Source organism: Corythoichthys intestinalis, chromosome 6 (assembly GCF_030265065.1).
Source record: "Corythoichthys intestinalis isolate RoL2023-P3 chromosome 6, ASM3026506v1, whole genome shotgun sequence".
NCBI classification, from domain to species: Eukaryota; Metazoa; Chordata; class Actinopteri; order Syngnathiformes; family Syngnathidae; genus Corythoichthys; species Corythoichthys intestinalis.
The window spans coordinates 17,494,254-17,516,508 of NC_080400.1; the positions used below are offsets into that span (position 1 = coordinate 17,494,254).

The window sequence follows — 22,255 nt, forward strand, 5'->3', positions numbered from 1 at the left end:
ACTCCAGCATGTTTAGTGTGTCTAGCGGTGGTGAAACGTGTTTTTTTTTCTCTCTGGCAACTGTCTGTGTTGAGAAAGAGTGCTGGAACGCCTGGCGGATGAACCTGTCAGACTGATTTTCAACTCACAGAGCGTCGATCGTGTTTCGGGGTCAGTGGGAGACATTGAGTCTGAATGGACTTGTTTCGCTCTACCATTGTCGAGGCGGCTGCTGAGAGCTGTGGCCGCAAGGTAGCTGGTGCCAGTCATGGCGGAAACCCCCGAACCAGATGGTGGACACCGGAGGTGAGGGGGCCCATTAGGCTGAAGAAGAGGCCTAGTGGGCATAGTTGGCCGGTGGGTCTCCTGAGACAGCTCACTGGTACCAGTGGGCCAAGCGGAGTGCAGCTGTGGCGGTCCCTGAGGCAAAAACTCGGACGTGGGAGGAGTTCGGTGAGGCTATGGAGGAAGAGTATCGATCGGCTCCAAAAAGGTTCTGGCAAACCGTCCGGCACCTCTGGGGAGAAAGGCGGCATCTCCCTCACTCTGTTTACAGTCGGGGCGGGGAGCTACTGACTTCAAACTTGGGATCTTGTCGGATGGTGATAGGAATACTTTGAGGAGCTCCTTTTTACTAAGCTTGAGAACGATAAACAGATACGACCGGATCAGAGGTTATGTCATTTTGACTGACAGGGTCATAAAAATCCGGTCATAATCTATTTTTACCAGTCACTTAAATTTTTAAAATGATAATGATGACATATTCAATAATATTTAGTTTTCATTCATTTTTAATTAATATTGTAACGCTTGCTTGGCGGCGAAAAATTAGACACGGAAGTTGTATTTTTCTCCCTCTTTTTACTCTGCTTACCGCCAACAACACCAACAAAACAACTCCACTCCCAAAGAAAAAGAGGCAACTATATAGACCCCAATCACCAACGTCACACAATGATCTTAATTGTGGTTGTTAGCCCAAAATCTTCTAAATATATATTAAATGCATCTTACCAGATATAAAATGACTACTACATAGTCTGTGGTGATCGTTTGGTGCCCAGATTTCTTGTCGAATTACAGCAGTCCATCACGCTCTCCTCTACGGGTCTCTCAGAATACGGTAGAACTTCAAGTCTCTCCGTCTATCTTCTCTGTTACTGCAACCAACCGCCACACACGCCTTCACCATTTTGATTATTAATGTTAACGAGCAGAAAAACACGCCGTAATAGGAGGCATGTACGTAGCGGTAATGTGTAAACACGACGAGCTGACGGACAATATGGCTGCTCCAGTCAGGGGGCGGAGTTGTGACGTCATGTGATTGGGGTCTATAGACAAGTTTCCTGAGCGAAATATGGGCTTCGCACTTCCGGCCCGGTTGAGTAGCAGTGTATTAGCAGTGTATTGACGACGATAAAACTACGAAATCAAGCCAGAGCAACCCATGGAATCTTCAAAAGCCTGTGTTAACGTGAGGAATGGATTGATACTACGGCCATTAGTGACCAAAATGTGGTGAAATTACAAGTTATATTACATTTGCCGACTGCAGAAGGGCTGACATGGATTGTTTTGTTACAAGGAAATGCTACAAAGTTATGTACATATGATGTAAACACAAATAGTATGTCATTCTTTTTTTTATTGCAGGCATTGATCGCAATAAAACATTTAGACATAATTCCATTTCTTGTTTTATTTAAAACGATTGGTGCACTCCAAAACAGGTCAATAAATCACATTTATAAAAGTATTGCAAAAATAGCATACGAGAATGTGATATCAGACCGCAGAGCTCCGGAGCCTTGTGAACAAATAGCGACATCACGGAGGCCCTCGGCGGCATTTAGATGTGCTTTTTTCCCGTCCTCGGTAATTCCAGCTCCAATAGCATATATTTACGTTCACAAGTTCGTAGTTGGATAACGGCGATATCGGCGAACCACCGTCTGTCACAATTCCTGCCTCTCTCTCGGCCTCTCCCGGGAGTCGAGCTGTCATCATCATTGTGAAACGCAAACGATATATGTTCGATATGACCATCAACGTACAAGCCAAGTTGTCTTCCCTTTTATAACAGCGTTTCCCAGCTGTAAACAAACGAATAAAAACTTGCAACACTTGGATTTATGCGGTGCATTCAAACACGATTAGCAACAGGCGGCTAGCAGCAGTAGCAGAAGCTAGTTGTTGTAAAAATGATTAAACTTCGTAATTACAATCATCATCGTAATATCAATAGCAAAGGCAACAAGTCGTTTCATGCTCCAGATTTTAGGTTTCGTATTTTTAGAGCACATTACCTTCCATAACAGCGGGGGCATGACTGCAGGAGCTGTCAGTTTTGTACATCTCCTTCCCTCACCTCCTGTATGACGAGTACGAGCACCCATGGTTTGGAAATCGACATGGTACGAAGCATGGAGGCCTTGGCTTGGTTCTCCACCCGCCTACATCAAAATAACATTCCCGGGATCTTGTATAAAGACCTTCCAACTTCGATTCCACCGCCATTGACTTCAATGGTAAACAGGCGGAAACGGAAGGGGAAGGAAGACATAAAGAAGTAAACCGGAAGTACATCGGAAACTTGTCTATACACAGGCGGCAATCTAGTCCACCAATTGGATGACGCGCTGCCACACCGGGTGCACCAATAAGAACCTCGTGTTGATATGTCAATCACGGTGCTGCCGCCAGACCCCGGTGACGCTACAATATTCTGACAGAATAGCCAACGACGTCATGCATTAAGAGAGACAATAGCTAATTAATATGCTCGCTCGCCACCCTGTGGTCTGGGGTGTGAATTGCAACCTGTCAAAATGACGTACAGACTTCTGTTTTTTCCGTCACCTTTTTAAAAAACCGGTCAACGACGGAAAATATTCGGTTAACGCGACCCCTGGACCGGATATCCGGTTTTACAGGTGAGAGATACATCTGTATCGATAGTAAAGTTACCATTCGACAGTAATTAGCCATTAAATATTCAATGAACCGATAGTAGAGATAGACTTCTAATGCCTCGTTCAATGCATTGCTTAATGGGATAATAATTTAGCTTTCACTTACATGCTGCGCTTTTGTCATTCACCACACAGTGCACTTAGATTGAGACCGCACGCATGATATAATATGGACAAGCACAACACACGGTCGTGGTTGCCTCAACTTCCCATGCATTTCGGCAGAACCGCTACTAGTCCCAGTCATTACCCGATCGTCACGGGCGTGTCTTTACTTTCTACATGTAGCGTTTTCTTCACAGCCCAAAACGAAACTAGTAGTGGAAACGAAGCAACATGCTAAAACAATGGACAGTTTGAGCACCCACGCCAGCGACGTCCAGCGATTGATTTTCAACGCACCCAGATAAACAAAAGTGGGACTTTGTAGTGAGTAGGGATGGGAATCGAAATCCGATTCCAATTCAGAACCGGTTCCGAGTGTTTCGAGGCCTCGACATCACAATGAAAAAGCCTTAACGATCCCTATAACGATCCCTAAAGACACATATTGCGTCGTGACGTGTCTTGTAGTCCAGACGCATCAAACTAGCATGGCGCCAAGAACCACTCGCTCCAAAGTCTGGCAACACTTCACCAGGAAAAAGGGTGAAAATGAAAGGTTACGATAGTTTAGCACGAGCGTTGCCGCCGTAAACATAACAATGACGTAGGTTCGAACGCTAGAAAGTGTGTCTTCACTTCACGAGGAAAAATTACAACAAAGCGACTTGCAGTCATTGCGAGATGGAAATAACTGCATCGGGAGGGAATAGACTGCACTGTCCTCACCGAGACGCTAAGGCTCAGTCCTGGCTATACAGCTAGCTAAACTCCCAAATGACGATGCAGAAGACGTTGGTATAATTTGCTGACTTTATTCAACCATCACTTGAAACTAAAAATAGAAATGAAACAAATTAATTTCGTCCCCAATAACAAACAGGTTCGCATCAACGCAAATCAGCGATGATTAGCTGCTAACACAGTCATAACAAACAGTTAGCATGCGTTCGCTAGCATTAGCACATCATTTAAACCACTACAACTGGATTTAAGTGTCCGATCGCGAGTGGAAACACACAACAACAACACAGAAGATGATACATACAGGCGTTGGCTCTGGATATTTTACAAACATTAACAAATAACGTAGGCTCGTGGCAGTGTTTCCCTTTCTCACTAACTCGCTCACTGGCTTGGATGCGGCATTTCTTCTTCTTCGCGCTCTTCTTCGCGTGAGGAAGCGCAAGGGCGCCACCACTTGAGCGTGAAAGCGCCATAAAAACTAAAAAGCATGCATTTCAATATACTGGTAAATAAAAACAGGGGTCCCCAAACTACGGCCCGCGGCTCCATATTTGGTCCAGCCCCCTGAACAATTCCAGAGAGCATTTTGAATTTTTTTGTTTTTTTTCTCCCTCAGTAGTGTTATTTATTTCCTGGCCTTTTTCAGTGAATAACTCAGAGAGGCTTATTTGGTTATTATCTATTTAATTAATAGTGCTATTATTATTTATTATATATATATATATATATTATTATTTTTATTTTATTTACTTTTGTTCCGTGAAGAATCCACAGAGGGTTATTTGATTGTGGCTTTCTGAAAAACAATATTTTTTTTTACATTTCGCACTCCTGCAATCGTCACACTTTTTCTGTTACAAACTGACCCCGGCCTCTCATCAGAGAAGGGAAAAGTTATTTGGCCCTCACAGGAAAAAGTTTGGGGACATTGCCAAAGGCAGAACAACGACCTATATGCCAAAATATACCGATATTTTTTATTTCTATTAGAAAAATGTTTCAGTAAAATGTTACACATTCTTGTGCATTTGCCACTTATTGCCACAGTTAACATTGAGGCTTTGGGCCTCTTTTGACCTCGTTGTGAGTTTGTAAGGTTGTGACTTCTGATTAAACAAACTTGATGCCAATCAAAATGTTTGTTCTTCTTTTTCCGGAAATTAGAATCGATAAAGAATCGAATCATTAAGCAATATCGAGAATGGAATCGGAATCGTAAAAATCGTATCAATTCCCATCCCTAGTAGTGAGGAAGGCAGCCAGATCTGTTCTCATGGGATAGAGCTAGTGTGAAGTCTGGAGCGGTACAGAGATCGTGAGTTTTTAACCCTGAAAAATAACCCACTACAATGGTGGAAAGGGCAGCATGACCCTCTGGAGATTTTTTTTCCCACGAAACGCAGTCTTCTTAAACATGAACATGTGGATTACTTGATCTTCCTCAAGAAAAAAATCTGCCCTTCAAAAAAGATATGGACAGTGATGAGGAGTAAAAAATTTGGACACACAGGCATAAGTGAAAGACTTTGGTGTGTGTATAAGGTTAAAGTAATGATTATTGACCTGTCCGTCTAAAATGCCATATTTTTATTCCCCCAATTATACCAGTGGTAAAGCATAATTTATTATTTATTGATAATAACATTGCAGGTTTAATTCTTTTTTTCTAGAGCTGCTGCATATAATTAATATTTTTTGTTTGTAAGATGTTTACGTTGAAAGTTTGTACTTAAATTACTTACCTCGTGTGTTCAAAACACCAGGAAATACAGTAATTGAATTGCTGCACTTTATTGTTGTCTGTCACTGGAGTTTTATTATCAATCCCATCCAACAAAATAGTAAGCCTAAATTTTTTTTCATAAAAAAAATAAAACAAAACATTAGTATGAAATTTTGTTGTTTAATTTTGCTATTAGAAATGTGGTCTTTTTTATATGTTTAAAATACTGTACGAACAAACACAACAAATGTTTACTATCGTATCGTTTTCACTCTGTATCGAACCGTATCGTTCTTAAACTGTATCGAATCGTATTGAATCACTCGGCCATAAAAATTTATCGTTTTTGAATCGAATCATAACCTGTGTATCTAGATACATATCGAATCGGCTTCATGCCAGAGATTCCCAACCCTACTTTTTACCACCAACACGCAGTCCATGGAGGAAACAGAGCTGAGGGGCCTGGGGTTGGATGGGTCAAATCATTGGGGCAGAAGTCGCCCAGGTAGTGAAATTACTCCGCGGCAGTGGAGCTCCGGGGATTAATGAAGTCCACCCTGGGTATCTCAAGGCTTTAGATGTAGCAGGGCTTTCTTGGTTGATCCACCTGATTAACATTGCGTGGTCATCGGGGGCAGTTCCTTTGGAATGGCAAACCAGCGTGGTGGTCCCTATCTTTAAGAAAGGTGACCAGAGGGTATGTTCCAACTATAGGGGGATCACAATCCTCATTCTCCCCGGGATAGTCTACGTCTGGGTACTGGAAAGGAGGGTCCAGTCGATAGTTGAACCTCAAATTGTGGAGGAACAATGTGGTTTTCGTCCTGGCCGTGGAACCACAGACCAGCTCTTTACCCTCGCTAGCGTGCTCGATGGAACATGGGAGTTTGCAAATTCAGTCCACATGTGTTTTGTGGATTTGGAGAAGGCTTATGACCGTGTTCCCAGGTGTACCCTGTGGGGGGTACTCTGGGTGGATAGCACTTTGTTCAGGGTCATCCAGTCCCTGTGCAACAGGAGTATGAGTCTGGTTCGTGTGGCCTGTAACAAGTCGGACGTGTTCTCAGTGAGGGTTGGACCCTGCCAGCGCCGCCTTTTGTCACCGGTTCTGTTTGTGACTTTCATGGACAGAATTTCTAGGTGCAGCTGGGTTGTGGAGGGGGCCGAGTTCGGTGGTGGGATCTCATCTCTGCTTTTTGCAGATGATGTGGGACTAGAATCGGCACCTCCAAGTCTGGATTGCTAGCTCCAGGTCAGGGGTGAGGGCCTGCCCCAAGTGGAGGAGTTCAAGTATCTCGGGATCTTGTTCACGAGGGAGGGTAGGTTGGAGTGTGAGATCAACAGGCGGATTGGGGCGGTGTCCACAGTGTTGCGGGAACTTAAGCGGTCTGTTGTGGTGAAGTGGGAGCTGAGCTGGAAAGCGAAGCTCTCAATTTAACGGTCAATCTACGTTCCTACCCTCACCTATGGCCATGAACTTTGGGTAATGACCGAAAGAACAAGATCGCGGATACAAGTGGTTAAATGAGTTCCGTTTGCAAAGGGGGGGGGGGGCTCAGCTTTAGAGATAGGGTGAGGAGCTCAGTCATCTGAGAGTGACTCTGAGTAGAGCCGCTTCTCCATATCTAGAGGAGCCTGTTGAGGTGGTTTGGACATCTGGTTAGGATGCCCCCTGGACACCTCCCTTGGGAGGTGCTTCAGGCATGGCCAACTGGGAGAAGTTGGACACACTAGAGAGATTATATCTCTGGCTGGCCTGGGAATGCCTTGGCATTCTCCCAGACAAGCTGGTGGAAGTGGCTGAGGAGAGGGCTGTCTGGGCCGCTTTGCTGAGGCTGCCGCCCCCGTGACTCGGATAAGCGGGAGACGACAACTGAATTGTACTTGTTGTCCGAACATTTAATTCAGTCTCTTTGAAGTATCACTAGATAGAGCCAACGTTATCAGTGTTAATACTTGTCTAACAGATTGAGAACCACTTCTGGAAAAATTTGCTGTTATGGCAGGTTCTCTGGCTACCGTCTGAAGACAGGGATGTGGTTCATGCCACCGACGCCGAGCTGCGGCAGACGTCGGGAGAACGCCTGTCCATCACGGAGCTGACAGACGAGCACATCACAACCCTCAATCTGCACTACAGCAGCATGTCGCAACAACAGATCAGGTAGTTGAAACACTGTCCGTGCCGGATCTCCAGTCGCCAAAGTGTATGACGTCTCTTTGTGCATGTTCGCAGCAAATACGCCTCAGCGAATATCAGCACCAACCTGTTTGTGATCAGTCAACCGTGGCTCTACGCGCTGGCATGGTGCGCCGGGGCCGACTCGGTCACCACCAACGCCGTGCACGTCCTGGCCAAAGTCCGCATGCCCCTTTTTCTCATGGTGATTACGTCACTTGCATCACATTTTAAAGCCATTCAAAATATATGATACAAAAACTTCACAATATTAGAAACAAATACTATTGCAACCCTCGTGAGGAAAAGCGGCATGGAAAATGAATGAATGAATGAAAATACTATTGCACTATTTTGAGTTGAACAATAAATATAGTGGTGAAAAAAATGTGAAATGTTAACACTTTTTCCCATAACTTCAGTTGAAATTGTTCTTTTTTTTCACAGAATGTTAATTTTAAAAAAGCCTTGAAGTTCTTACATTTATCATTAAAGCATCTAGTGGGACATCACAATACAATTAGGCATAATATGTTAAGTACTCAACTGTATATATCGGTATCGGTTTGAGTTGTACAAATGCAGTTAAAAAGTCATTATCGGACAACTCAAGTTGTAACATTACAAGTATTTATTAAATTTGACGTAATATGAGAAAAATATTGTCATTTAATGTAATTTTACATCATATAACGAGAAAGCCATATTCAATAACAATAACATTTTTTAAAAGTAAGATTAACAACACTGGTCATAAAGATGCAGTCTGCAGAATGAAAAGTGACGACAGCGGAGATTTTATTCTTGCCAGGCACAGCCAGACTTTTCTCCCTTGTATTTTTCCAAACACTGTGAGGATAGTTATAGCTGGAACAGCGGTGAGTCTGGTGTACCAGGCTAATTTTATTCTGCCAATTTGTTGCCGAACACAATTTGCTTGCAACTATTGCTGATCACTTCTCAGAATTAGCAAAAGAAATGTTTTCTGACTCAAAGATTGCATCGGTAACTTCATTTTATCAATTGACCTTTTTAATTTATAATTGGACACACTAACAAACTGCCTTCAAGTCGAACTGAATTGCGAGCTGAAGTGCCATGAAGTGCAGATATCAAAAGACATGATAGAAATTGCCAAAAGTGCTACATACTGTACAATTATGAAAAAAGTCACTGTTAAATTTTAGTAATCATGATGAAGCTAAAAATATTGATTGTTCTTTGATTACACCAGGTTATATGTGACAATATTACCAATATATTCATATTATTTTACAAAAAAATGAGTTTTTTTTTTTTTTTTTCATATTGCGGGCTGTATAAAACCTTGTAAGATTAGTCACCAATTTGTAAGGGCATACTTCACTATTTGTAAGATTTCCAATGGCCTCCGGTTGACAGGTATGGTACGGGGACGATCACGACATTCCTGCTCATCTTCTCCACACATTTTTCTTAAACCTTCAAACTACGTCGCAATAATATGGGTCAATTCAGTGCCCATTTGTGGTCGCGGATGACGCGGAGATGAGCGTTTTTTTACAAAGCTCGTCTCCCGCGTTGTCTCCGACCAGCCAGCTGGTGCCTCCCAACTCAATGCTGAACGTGAGTATATAAAAATGCGTAGAGGAAAATTAAACCCTGAAAAGTGACCTGTGTGGTACCCCCAGTCAAAGACGCGCGTGATTTTTTTCCATGACATTTCTGCCTGTCAAAACTGTCGCCACTGTTATGCACAAGCACTCCTGGTTGCAGCTTCCAGAAAATATACGCAGCACCACACCATATGCTTCTATTTCTTATTTTCCAAGTGGTGAGAGCGCAACTGATCATCGATTGTAAAATCCCAAGTAACGATGTCAGGCTATCGTTGTTTTCTAAAGATTTATTTCAATCACAACTCGGCGACTGCTTGTACATGCCGAGCATGCTCTCCCTTCACTCTTTCTCCTGTGTGATGCGTTCAATTCAATTTTATTTGTATAGCCCTAAATCACAACAAGGTTGTCTCAAAGGGTTTTGCAGAGGCAATATGATACACAATCAGAAACAGCAAATGAAGCAACAAAGATGAATAAATAAAGTTCAAGTCCTGGGAATCCCCCATCCTTAGACCCTCCATGTCGGCAAGGAAAAACTCCAAAAACTCCAGAGTCTTTGGGAGAAAATGAGAAACCTTGGGGAGTACCACAGTCAGGAGAGATCCACTCCCAGGACGGATTGACAGGTAGCATCAGGACTGCTAATGGGAATTAGCAGGCGAAGTTGCAGTCCGTAAAAATGCAGTGGAGTAAAGGAGCAAGAAGAGGTCCATCTAGCCAGATGAAACGGGTAGCAACGAGGACGTCCATCCAGCCAGGGGTCCGGACAGTCAGGAGGCTGCAGCTGAAAAATAGCCCCTCCCCAGAGGGGAGGGGGGGGGAGGGGACACCGGGTGACTAGTGATGAAGAGACAAGACAACTAGATATTAACATTGGAAAATAGAAATAAAGTAAGACAAGTGGTAGGTAGAGTGAGAAAAAGGAGATAGAACTCAATGGCTGTACTTCCCCCAGCATTATAGCTTCTAGTGCAGCTCAGACTAAACTGTGAGTCTACTCAGACTTCAACTAGCCTGACCATAAGCTTTGTCGAATAGGAACGTTTTTAATCTAATCTTAAATGTGCAGACTGTCTCGGTCTCTTTAATATTAGCTGGAAGCTGATTCCATAAAACGGGCTTGGTGGCTAAAGGCTCTAGCTCCGACAGTACTTTTAGAAACCCTGGAAACTACCAGTAGACCTGCATTCTGAGAGCGGAGTGTTCTGTTGGGGCGGTATGGAACCAGAGCATCGGTGAGATAAGATGGCCCCAACCCATTAATGGTCTTAGATATAAGAAGGAGGATTTTAAATTTAATCTCGATGTAACGAACGCGTGAATTAATTTTTCTGCATCGTTTATAGATAAAATAATTCTAATTTTGGCTATGTTGCGCAGGTGAAAGAAGGCCGTTCTGCAGGTTTGTTTAATGTGACCTTTAAACGCTAAGTCAGGGTCGACTAAAACTCCTAGGTTTTTAACTGTGGTGCTGGAGGCTACACTTACATTGTCCAGAGTGACTTTCTGGGCAGCTAAAGAGTCTCTCACACTTTACGGGCCTATTATTAAGGACTTCTGTCTTTTCAGGGTTAAGTAGAAGATAGTTCATGCTCATCCAGGTATTTATATCTCGGACGCAGGTGCTTAGTTTGTCCACTTGCCCGATCTGCTCAGGTTTAATTGATAAATACAGTTGTGTGTCGTCAGCATAACAATGAAAGTTAATGCCATGTTTTGTGATGATATTACCTAGAGGAAGCATATACAGCGTAAACAAGATGGGCCCGAGGACCGATTCTTGCGGCACACCATAACTAACTCTAGAGTACGGTGATGATTGCTGGTTTACATTGACAAACTGGAACCTATTAGATAAATATGATTTAAACCAGCAGGGGGCTGCTCCTCTAACACCTATGTCGCATTCTAGTCTCTGCAATAAGATATAATGATCGATTGTCTCAAAGGCTGCACTCAGGTCCAACAGAACCAGGATCGAGACTAATCCAACGTCAGCGGCTAGTAACAAGTCATTAATTACTTTGACTAATTGCGTTCAATTGCGTTCATGAAAAAAACAGTGATCACAAAATAACAACAGTCTAGAAGGTGTAGTCATTTTGAAATTTGATACCGGCGAGTAATGAGTTCTATGTTCAGAGGTAAACCATATGGGCAATGACGTAACATATGAGGATGCTCCTTTCTAAGCTTGCAGAAGCGGTGGGGCCTTAAACGCACCTTAAATGTAAGTGTGGACATGCATAAAAATAGTCTGCAAAATACCCTGGAGAAATTTATTTAAATTTATATGTAGACGTAGCCTGAAAGTCTGAAAGAGCCTCAAGCCATGATAGCAATTACTTTACACTCAAGTAAATATGCAATAATGTACTATTAAAAGAAAAAAAAATGGTATCGTGTCAGCCGATACTTCACCGCCGGTTGTCAGAATTGGGAGGCAAAAAATGTTGGTGCAACACAAGAAAAAATACATAATTATAAGAAAAAAAATGGAAAAAGTGCAAGCCGATACAAAAATATTGCCCAGAAAAAAGTCCTAAAACGTCAAGTTTGTTTCTCATAAACCTTCCTTTCTTGAATCAAAATTGTCTTCTTTCCCAGACCCCCGAGGAATACAACTTAATGTGGATTCTGACTGACGTCGTCTCTGCAATCCTCATCATCTCCATTTTCATTTTCCATTGGTGAGAACACACGTTTGTGTTTGTATTTCAAATGCTTCGTATTCCATGATAGACGTCGATCCATCTTGACTGGCAAAATGGATCGGACGTCTACCACCGTCTATGGGAGCCAATGAGTCAAAATCCCTCAAATCTATAGGTGGCGAGAGAGAGGTCTCCCCTTCCTGTCCGGCAGTCGCCGGACTCACAAGAACGGACCGTACAGCAAGTTTCGAACAGGTATGGTGGAACTACTTCCACTAAGAAAATGTCTGCCAATTTAAAGTAGTAGTAGTCACGTATGTGTTGTGAATCAGACTCCTCCGACGAGGCCTGCATTCGCTGGAGTCCATCCAATGGATCACTCATCTCCCTTCCATTGGTCTTCCACATATCACACCCCTCATGATACCCCGCATGTATGAACCGTTTTCATGATGAAGGCATTTTTTTGCATCATTTTCTAACCTTCGTGTACTTTTTCAGAGCTGGGTGACGTCTGGTCCATCTCCAGCGTCAACGCACCTGTGGACCAGCGTAGCGCCCCAACGTCACCCACGCACCCTCATTTGCCCACCATCATCGAGGAGTGATGACAACAACGTTAGCCGAAATATGCCCGGTTTGGAAATTTAGACTGTTTTTACTTTCTACATGTTTTATGTTGCAGCCGTAGCGATGGGTGATATATTTCACAAAAATGTAAATTTTTAGTCGTCAAACAGATTAGAATTTTGTGCGAATAATCCTTCCTGTTTATACAGTGTATCACAAAAGTGAGTGCACCCCTCGCATATCTGCAGATATTTAAGTATATAATTTCATGGGACAACACTGACAAAATGACACTTTGACACAATGAAGTAGTCTGTGTGCAGCTTATATAATAGAGTTCATTTATTTTCCCTCAAAATATAGCCATTAACTCATTTGCTCCCAGAAACGTATAAATACGTTGTTTTTAAATGCTTCATTGTCCCAAAAATGTATTTATACGTCTTTTGCGTTAAAAAAATTTTTTTTTTATAAGAAGCATATGGCGGAAAACACTCAGGTGTCTTGAAGTTCCGCTCTGGACCCCCAATCTAGCCAACTTTCAAAATTGTCCGATATGCACGTGTGATACATCATTGGAAAGCTTAAAATCTCAATTTTCTGGGGGAAGAAAAATTTTGAACAGGAGGGCATTTAAAAAAAAAAAAAAGTTTAAACAGCAAAATCCTATCTGGAGATGAGAGCATGCGAGAGCAGAATTACAGACGCCATGAGTTCAACAAGATATTATCGCGTACTGACCTTGTTTCGATCCAAAAACTCCATGTAGCATGTATCACTGAGTGTCAAGACAGAGCTGTGAATTGCCACAGCTGAATTTTGGGGGAATTTTTTGGGTGAAACATGGTAATATAACAAGGGTCGCGATGCAGAAATCGCAGACGTCAAAGAGAGGTCGAGAGGTTCTTTTTCATACCCTTTTAAACGTTTTTGTTTTCCAATATTTTTTAATGTTTGGATCAATTATTTGTCATCGAACATATGGGGAAAAAATGTGACAGAAACAAAAAAAAAATACAATTAAGCGATAGTTATCAGGTAAATATCCGTGACTTTTTTTACAGACGCCATTTTTTTCATTGTGACGTAATTTGTTTAAAAGTTTAAAATATGCGAGTGAATAATTTTTTTAAGTCTTTTTTTTTTTTTAAACGAAATATTAGACATCAATTAATGAATCTACACTAAAATAACAGACATTTTGAATAATAAATATATTTAATTACCTTCGTTTTATGGCTGTGTTGAAACAAAAGCGGTTGTGCGACGTCTGTAAACGGGGGTTTTCAGGGTAAAACGGGCAAATTAAAAATAGTTCGGGGGCCTAATGCGCCATGAATCTGCTATGGTAGCATATAGACATATTGTTCTATCAAACACAAGAGTTGTTTTGTTTTTCCGCTCTATCTGAGAAACAAAGAACAAAGCTCCAAACCCATTTTAAAGCAATAAAACTGGCCACTGGAGGGCGGTAGCACATTTTGTAAGACCAGGCAACCCGATTCAACAGCAATGAGCAGCACGGTCAGAGCGCTGGCAGCATGATGCCAGGCGGCGCTCCGACTGAACAAAACAACCGAGTGGACTCCTGGGAGGCCAGGCGCTGGACGACCAAGCAAAACAAGTGGGACCCCCAGTGCAGCGGCTCGCCGAACAAATCCCGCAGAAACGCAAAAATACTTGGGGGCCAGACAACGATGAGGGAAAAGTTTACACGGCTGACATGGCGACAATGGCGTCATCTCGGCGACAAACCGTCATCTCTCAGTAGTCATGTGTGAATAAATTGTTACTTTGCTATCAACAACTGTATTTGTCTGGTTGTTCATAGTATTTTGTAAAAGGAAACATTATTCAGATGTTTGGGATGTAACTAATGCAAAAAATAGCTTGGATAAAGTCAAAGTTATGTTTGAAATGTATGCGTTTACAAAAAGTTCATCTTCTCCGTTTTTTCATCAGAAATTGGAAAATTGCTCAAACTAAGCTATTTCCTAATGCTGATTTCTAAAGAATGGAAAAAGATATATACAGTGGTACCTCTACATACGATCGCTTCGACACACGAACTTTTCGACATCCGACGTAAAATTTGACTCGCCATTTGTTTCTACATCCGACGACATGCTCGAAATACGACGACAATGGCAGCACCGCAGACGAATGCACGGCGGATTTTCTTGTGTGACAAATCAACACTGGTTTCAGAAAAGGTTGGTACAGGTGGTGAAACAAGGAAAAAGTTGACACTTACCTTCTAAATGAAGATGCAAATGACAGAAAAATATGAGCGTAGGGTGGGCATCCGTGAAATGGCTCAACAATACATCTCCACGGTCCTCCTCCGACCATCGTTCGCCAGTCTTTATAAGTTAAGCTGACAATTCTTATTGTGGTAACATCTCCAGAGAAATCGCCAACTTCGCCACGTTTTTATCATTTATTTCACAACTTATTCAAAACAAAAACACCTTCTGTCTGCCGCAATTGACGGTGTTCTCAAGAAAACATTAAAAGTGAAAGTGAAACTCAAGCTCACCGGTCTGTCTCTGGCACGTCAGCCCCGCGGTGCGTTCAGGGTCAGCAAAAAACGTCCGCCACATTAGAACCCGATTCGTTACATTAATACAGGAATTATTCCGATTTTGATTTATAATTTATTTGTTTTGCTATGTGTAATTGCCATTTGTAATAGTACCAGCAGTATTTTTTAAGGATTTAGTGAAGGTTTTTGGGCTGTGGAACGAATTAATGGAATTATAATGTATTCCTATGGGAAAATCCTGCTCGACATACGACCATTTCGACTTACAAACAAGGTCCTGGAACGGATTAACTTCGTATGTAAAGGTACCACTGTACTTACTTTTTTCTGCTGAAAGAAGAGACTCTAATCTTTCTTTTGGTGGGTTCCATGTTTATATAGCAATAGAACGGAATTTTCTGTGGGCCTTGCAAAATCAGTCAAAATCCAGAAAAACGGCCGGGAGCCAAGGGCCTTGCTCTGGTGAAAATGGCTGGGAGTGAATGAGTTAATATCTAAACCCCTGGCAACAAAAGTGAGTACACCCCAGGAGGAAGCCTCTTCTGACAGCCATGTGCACCAATTTGATGTAGAGTGCGGTATATGGTCTGAGCACTAACCGGCTGACCCCCCCACCTCTTCAATCTCTGCAGCAATGCTGACAGCACTCATGTAACGAGTCACATGGCATTCTGGAGGGAAAATGACAAGCAGTACTCAATTTGGACATTCAGGAATGTACATTTTTTTCAAAGGGGTGTACTCACTTTTCTTGCCAGGGGTTTAGATATTAATGGCTATATTTTGAGTTATTTTGAGGGGAAAATAAATTAACTCTATTATATAAGCTGCACACAGACTACTTTTCATTGTGTCAAAGTGTCATTTTGTCAGTGTGTCCCATGAAAAGATATACTTAAATATCTGCAGAAATGTGAGGGGTGTACTCACTTTTGTGATACACTGTACACTGTAAATATACTGGACTGTCTCAAAAAATTAGAATATTGTGTATTCTAATTTCCTGAGACAGTCCAGTATAGTATACAGTATGTAAGTTAGAGAAACTTGAAATTTTAAGTGAACTTTATCGTGGAAAAGCAGAATTACAATTTTCCAAAAAGTTACTGGACCTGATGGACTCACAATTGAATATTTTTTTTATAAATAAGTGACTGGACCTGATGGACTCTCAATTGAATATTTTTTTAAAAGTAGACTTTTCTTCATCTTGGAAAATATTTTTTTGTTATGTGTACAGCAAGCAGCTGCATAAGAAAATGTATTCTTTTAGTGTGTGATTAAATTGCGGCTGCTAGCTGGACTGACAGAGTGAATGTACGGCAAGAGGCTCTACAAGGTTGCTTGATATTAGATTCTATTGCTCTGCAAAATGAATGTATTTGTCACATAGGAGATGTTGATGATTTTTGTGCCAAATTAGTTTAGCCAAAGTCCTTTTCTGCTTTACTGAGTTTCTCAGAATATATTTTGTGATTTTCTCTTTTTTTATATATTTCTCCATGTGTGCTACTCTGCATGTTGAACGTCGCAAAATAGGGAAATGATTGTGTTTAAATCATTTTAAAGATTGAGTTATAAGCTTTTGGGGGGGGGGGCTGTGTGCACTTTAATTTCTGTGGTCTAAAAGTGGATCGTTAAGCATAGACTTCATAATGAATTGACGGGTCAGATCGGTCATACTCTGCGCCTCGCATGCAAGTAGGGGGCCACCCACATCAAGAGGAGCTATTCACAAACACGCATGCAGCGATCTACCGCCGGATTTTTTGTTGAAAAATTACGAAAGCTGTACTGCATACAAAAAGAAAGGATTGTCTCAGGAGTGATTTGTTCGAGGATTCAAGGTAATTATTGTATTTTTTTGTACCACGCATGCACTTTGAAACGTGAAAAAAAAATGTCGCCATAGTTCGCAATATTTACATAAAATAAAAGTTCACTGCAAATTTTTTTCGTGCTTTTAACCAAGAATTGAGACTACTTTACGTCCATATCTATAAAGAATTTGGGGATTTATGCATTTATTCACAAGAATTTTAACTGTACGTTTTTTTTTTTTTTTGCTTTCAAATAATACTCTAGATTGTTTTACGTCCATATCTATAAAGAATTCGCGGATTTATGAATTTATTCACAAGAATCTTCACCAGAAAAGCTTTGTTTACGTCAGGCGGCAGCTAGCTACATTCATTAACAGACTAGCATTGTACTTTGACATATTTATGTAGTATAAATGCTAATTGCACGTTTTTTTGTTTTTAACCAAGAATCGAGAATGTTTTCCGTCCATATCGATAAAGAATTGGGGGATTTAAGCATTTATTCACAAGAACTTTCACCGGAAAGGCTCTGTTAACATCAGGCGGCCGCTAGCTACATTCACTAACTTCAACATATTTACGTAAAATAAATGCTAACTCTACGTTTTTTTGTTTTTGTTTTCAACAAATAATCTAGATTGTTTTACGTCCATATCTATGAAGAATTTGCAGATTTAAGCATTTATTCACAAGAATTTTCACCGGAAAAGCTTTGTTTACATCAGGCGGCAGCTAGCTGCATTCATTAACAGACTAGCACTGTACTCCGACATATTTATGTAGTATAAATGCAAACTGCACGTTTTTTGTTGTTGTTTGTTTTCAACCAAGAATCGAGACTGTTTTACGTCCATATCGATAAAGAATTGCGGGATTTAAGCATTTATTCACAAGAACTTTCACCGGAAAGGCTCTGTTAACATCAGGCAGCCGCTAGCTACATTCACTAATAGACTAACATTGTACTTCGAGCTTTGTACTTCTACATATTTACGTAACAACAATGCTAACTGCACATTTTTTTTTTTTTTTTTGCTTTTAACCAAGAATCGAGATTGTTTTAGGTCCATATCTATAAAGAATTTGGGGATTTAAGCATTTATTCCCAAGAACGAAAAATGCTCTTTGCCTCTGATTCCACTCGGTCAGCTTTGACTGCCGCGCCAACAATACAAGCCCCCTATTTATCGGCCCCGCGCCCTGTGTCCCGTCAATACATTATGGAGTCTATGCGTTAAGCTAAAATGTTCTCACAATGTCACTTTCTATTGATTAGTAAAAATACAAGCAATGTGAAGTTGAGTTTGAGGTTTATTTGACTGACATTGTTTACTGGAGAAAAACACTGCAATGTAATTATTGAACTAGTATAAAATTACCAATGTAACTCATAAATGACCTACTTTACACTTGGGCTGTCACGATTATTAGACTAAATCACAACTTACCGTTCATATAACTCTTTTTTTTTTTATAATTGCATTTTTCAGACTATAAGTTGCAGTGGAGTATAAGTCGCATTTTAGGGGAAAATTTATTTGATACAATCCAGCACCAATAACAGACACGTCATCTTGAAAGGCAATTTAAAATACCGTAGATATAGAAAACAACACACTGAATAAGTGTACGGTATGCAAACGTTACATACAGTACATATTTCACTAATTGCAGCTTGTAATCTGCAGAATGATTTTCTTTTCAGTGCCATTTTGTTCAGCCCGTCTCAGTTGTTTTTATTTAAGTTACCGTCAATTTTGAATCCCAGGCCTTTGAGTGCCCTCTTGTGGTTTAGTGTGAAAATAACGTGAAATGATGCAATAACATGTTAATATTTTCACACGTAAGTCACACTCCCGGACAAACAATGAAAAAAGAAAAAAACTGACTTATAGTCTGAAAAATACGGTAATCAATGGCTATTTTGATGGACGATTAATCGTTTGTAGATGTTGTTGACCTCAAAATTGTCCAAATTCTCTTTTTAAGCTTCATAGCTGTCCATAATTTTCTTATATGTTAATAACTTTTTTTTTTTTAATCTAAAAAGGAAAATAAAACTACCAAAAATGTTTTAATTTTTCATGAATTTTTGTATTTTACTTATTTATTTTAAACAGTAAATAGTCTATGATTTCTGTCATCCTCTGTGGCTGCAAATGGCTTCTTAGTAATGAATCGAAATGAGATGACGCGATTAACAGACTATCGAAGTAATCGTGGTAGCCCTACTGTAACTTGTTGGCTGCCACTAATGGCAAAACATGTCCAGTGCAAATATTTTGGACGTGTACCGCCATCACTGGCAGCCAATGGTATTGTACACGCCAAGTTATATTAAAGTTACATTTCACACAGAAAGACAAACACAAAAATTAATCATGGAGAGTTTGGCACGTTGAATTTTTTTGTTCGAGAGGTAAATAAAATGGAGTCATTAGAATTTTAAACATGAACAAACAAAATATGCTAACATTAGTGTTTAAAAACTAAGGTGCAAAAATATTTACCAAAAAACAAAGCATGTCTTGGTCATGTGACATGCTAACCCTTTGTTACTAGGCAGAATAAGCCTTAGGATTTGAATTAAATACAAAAAATATATTTCCTGGTCATGACGTGCTTGTCACGAAGCAGAATTTGTGCCTGAAAGCCCAGTTATTGTTCTTTTCAAAGGTAATCGTCCTCACTGGACTTTGAGTCTTCATCGTCACGATAACACGCGATGCCGTAGTTGCTCGGACCTTCGCCGGGGTCGTCGTCGCTTTGGCTTCCGATCGAACTCTCCTCGGGGAGGCTCCAGAGGTCCGAGCTGACAGAAGGTCGACGACTCATCCACCACAGCTGGTGGCTGAAGGTCCGCCCCCAAGTGCAGCGTTGGCCAATGGGACGCAGCAGGCGGGCGAGCTCGGCGGCCTCCTGCCAGTAAGACGTTCACTTGGTGTGAGCGCGCTCGGACCGCTGCCTGTTCATGGCGGTCAGCATCTGGCTGATGTACGACGTCAGCAGGTCGTCCATCTTGTATCCCTGAGAGAAATGCGCAGCACAGAGTTGGAATTAGAGCACGAATTAGCCATTTGTTTTTGCTAGAGCTCTCCGATATTATCGGGTAGCCGATATTATTGGCCGATGAAAGCATTTTAAAATGATATTAGCATAGACTTTGTAATATTTTGACAGGACACGGGGCGCTGACACTGTGCCACGCCTTCGGGTAGGGGGCCTGCCCACACCTATCATCAAGAGAAGTTATTTTCAAACACACGCACGCAGCAATCTACCGCCGGATATAGGTGGAAAAAGTACGAAAGCTGTACCGTATACAAACAGGAAGAACTTTCTCAGGAGTGATTTGTTCGAGGATTCAAGGTAATTATTTTTCGTACCATGCATGCATTTTGAAATGTGAAAAAAATCAGTGGGAGAAAATTAGCCACTACGGCAAGGGTGGGCAAACTATTCCACAATGGGCCGCAGTGGGTGCGGGTTTCTGTTCCAACTCATCAAGAGGAAACCTTTTTACCTATCTGGTGTGTTGCAGACACAATCAGTTGATCACAGGCAGGTGCTTCTTGTTTCAGCAGAAACTTCATTGGTTAAACTGTCCTTGCTCGATCAGTTGGAGCAAAGACCAGGACCCACTACGGCCCTTGAGGACCGGTTTGCCCACCCCTGCGCTACGGCATTGGCGTCCTACTTCGCAATATTTACAGTACGTAAAATAAATGCTAACTGCCCGTTTTTATTTTGCTTTTAACCAAGATTTGCGACTGTTTTACGTTCATATCTATAACGAATTCAGAGATTTAAGCATTTATTCACAAGAATTTTCATTGTAAAAAGCTCTTTGTTGTGATAAGGCGGCGCCACAATGGCTAAAAGACTAGCATCACATTCGACATATTTACGTAAAATAAATGCTAACTGCCCGTTTTTTTGTTGTTGTTGCTTTTAACCAAGAATCAAGACTGTTTTACATTCATATTTATTAAAAAAATCAGCGATTCAAGCCTTTATTCGCAAAAATTTTCGACGTAAAAAGCTCTTTGTCTTGTGTTTCCCCTCGGTCAGCTTTGACTGAGCTAGGCCCCCAATGAATCGGCCCCGTGTCCCGTCAATATATTATGAAGTCTACGGATATTGGATAATATAGACATCTGAATTCATTGTCGGTTTTGGGCCGATATGCATGTTGCCTCAAAGTGAATGTGGAAGCCTTCTTCCTTTGTACAAGGGCTGGTCACAGCTTAGCAGAGGGCTTATGCTTATAGATGTCGCCCATGCTTGAGATTTATTATGTGATCAGTAGACATGTGCCGATTGCTGGTTTCAAGGTATACTGTGGTATTAAAATGTCAAGGTTTCAAAACCGTCATACTGTCCCTAAGGTATTAGCTATTTTTTATGTCCCAAAATGCATGGAGAAATCCCTCGCTTTCAGCTGCAAGGCTCAACCCTCCCCCACCGATTGTTAGCTGTGCTACACGATTGCTGGAGGAGGTGAAATCCTGAACTTTTTCCCCCATCGAAGAAAATGAAATTGCTGGTGTGGGAATACTTTGGCTACAGAAAATTTACAGACGGCCGCGGCTTAGAGGGGGAGGGCAAACAGACATGTTAAAATATGCTGGCGGAGGGTGGCTGCCGCGAAGGCAATACCTCCAATATGATTACGCATTTACACACAACTAAAGGTTAGTGAACACTGTCATGAAAGTTTCCCATCAGCTACGAGAGTTAACTCAAGCATGTTTAGTGTGTCTAGCGGTGGTAAAACGTGCTTTTCTCTCTGGCAACGGTCTGTGTTGAAAAAGAAAGTGTGTCTATACTGTAAACATGATACGATTCATACACACTTGCTTTTTTATTTGATTTTTGTTCTGATGGTAATAATGTTGAGCTGTGGCTGTAGGTTTAGGCTCACCGAAATAATATTTTGTTATTTTTATTTTAACTTAACATTATACTTATGTTCGAATTTTCTAATATAGTTTGAAAAATAAAAATCCGGTTCAGTGAATTTTTTTTTACCCAGATACAGTGGGGCAAATATGTATTTAGTCAACCAACAATTGTGCAAGTTCTCCTACTTGAAAAGATTAGCGAGGGCCTGTAATTGTCAACATGGGTAAACCTCAACCATGAGAGACAGAATGTGAAAAAAACCCCAGAAAATCACATTGCTTGATTTTTAAAGAATTTACTTCCAAATTACAGTGGAAAATAAGTATTTGGTCACCTACAAACAAGCAAGATTTCTGGCTGTCAAAGAGGTCTAACTTCTTCTAACGAGGTCTAACGAGGCTCCAATAGTTACCTGTATTAATGGCACCTGTTTAAACTGATTATCG

The 22,255-nt window shown here is 41.1% G+C and overlaps 2 protein-coding genes across 11 annotated transcripts in view; one reads left to right on the forward strand and one right to left on the reverse strand.

Moving 5' to 3' along the window:
- The window catches only part of LOC130917913 (glycerophosphodiester phosphodiesterase domain-containing protein 5-like), a 40,189-nt gene extending 24,217 nt beyond the window's left edge, over positions 1 to 15,972 (forward strand). Inside the window, exons 12-17 of one of the 2 annotated variants that reach the window (XM_057839693.1) lie at positions 7,539 to 7,696; positions 7,769 to 7,916; positions 11,920 to 12,002; positions 12,142 to 12,221; positions 12,299 to 12,400; positions 12,468 to 15,972. In XM_057839693.1, coding sequence (XP_057695676.1) covers positions 7,539 to 7,696; positions 7,769 to 7,916; positions 11,920 to 12,002; positions 12,142 to 12,221; positions 12,299 to 12,390 — 561 coding nt within the window. In that variant the 3' untranslated portion in view covers positions 12,391 to 12,400; positions 12,468 to 15,972. The remainder of the gene's footprint in view (positions 1 to 7,538; positions 7,697 to 7,768; positions 7,917 to 11,919; positions 12,003 to 12,141; positions 12,222 to 12,298; positions 12,401 to 12,467) is intronic. The other variant, XM_057839692.1, reaches the window with a different exon arrangement.
- A 126-nt stretch (positions 15,973 to 16,098) lies between these two features.
- LOC130917533 (unconventional myosin-VIIa-like) overlaps positions 16,099 to 22,255 on the reverse strand; it is a 62,396-nt gene continuing 56,239 nt past the window's right edge. For all 9 annotated transcript variants that reach the window (XM_057839042.1, XM_057839040.1, XM_057839041.1 and 6 more), the window contains one exon: positions 16,099 to 19,931. In XM_057839042.1, the coding sequence (XP_057695025.1) occupies positions 19,839 to 19,931 (93 nt within the window). In that variant the 3' untranslated portion in view covers positions 16,099 to 19,838. The remainder of the gene's footprint in view (positions 19,932 to 22,255) is intronic.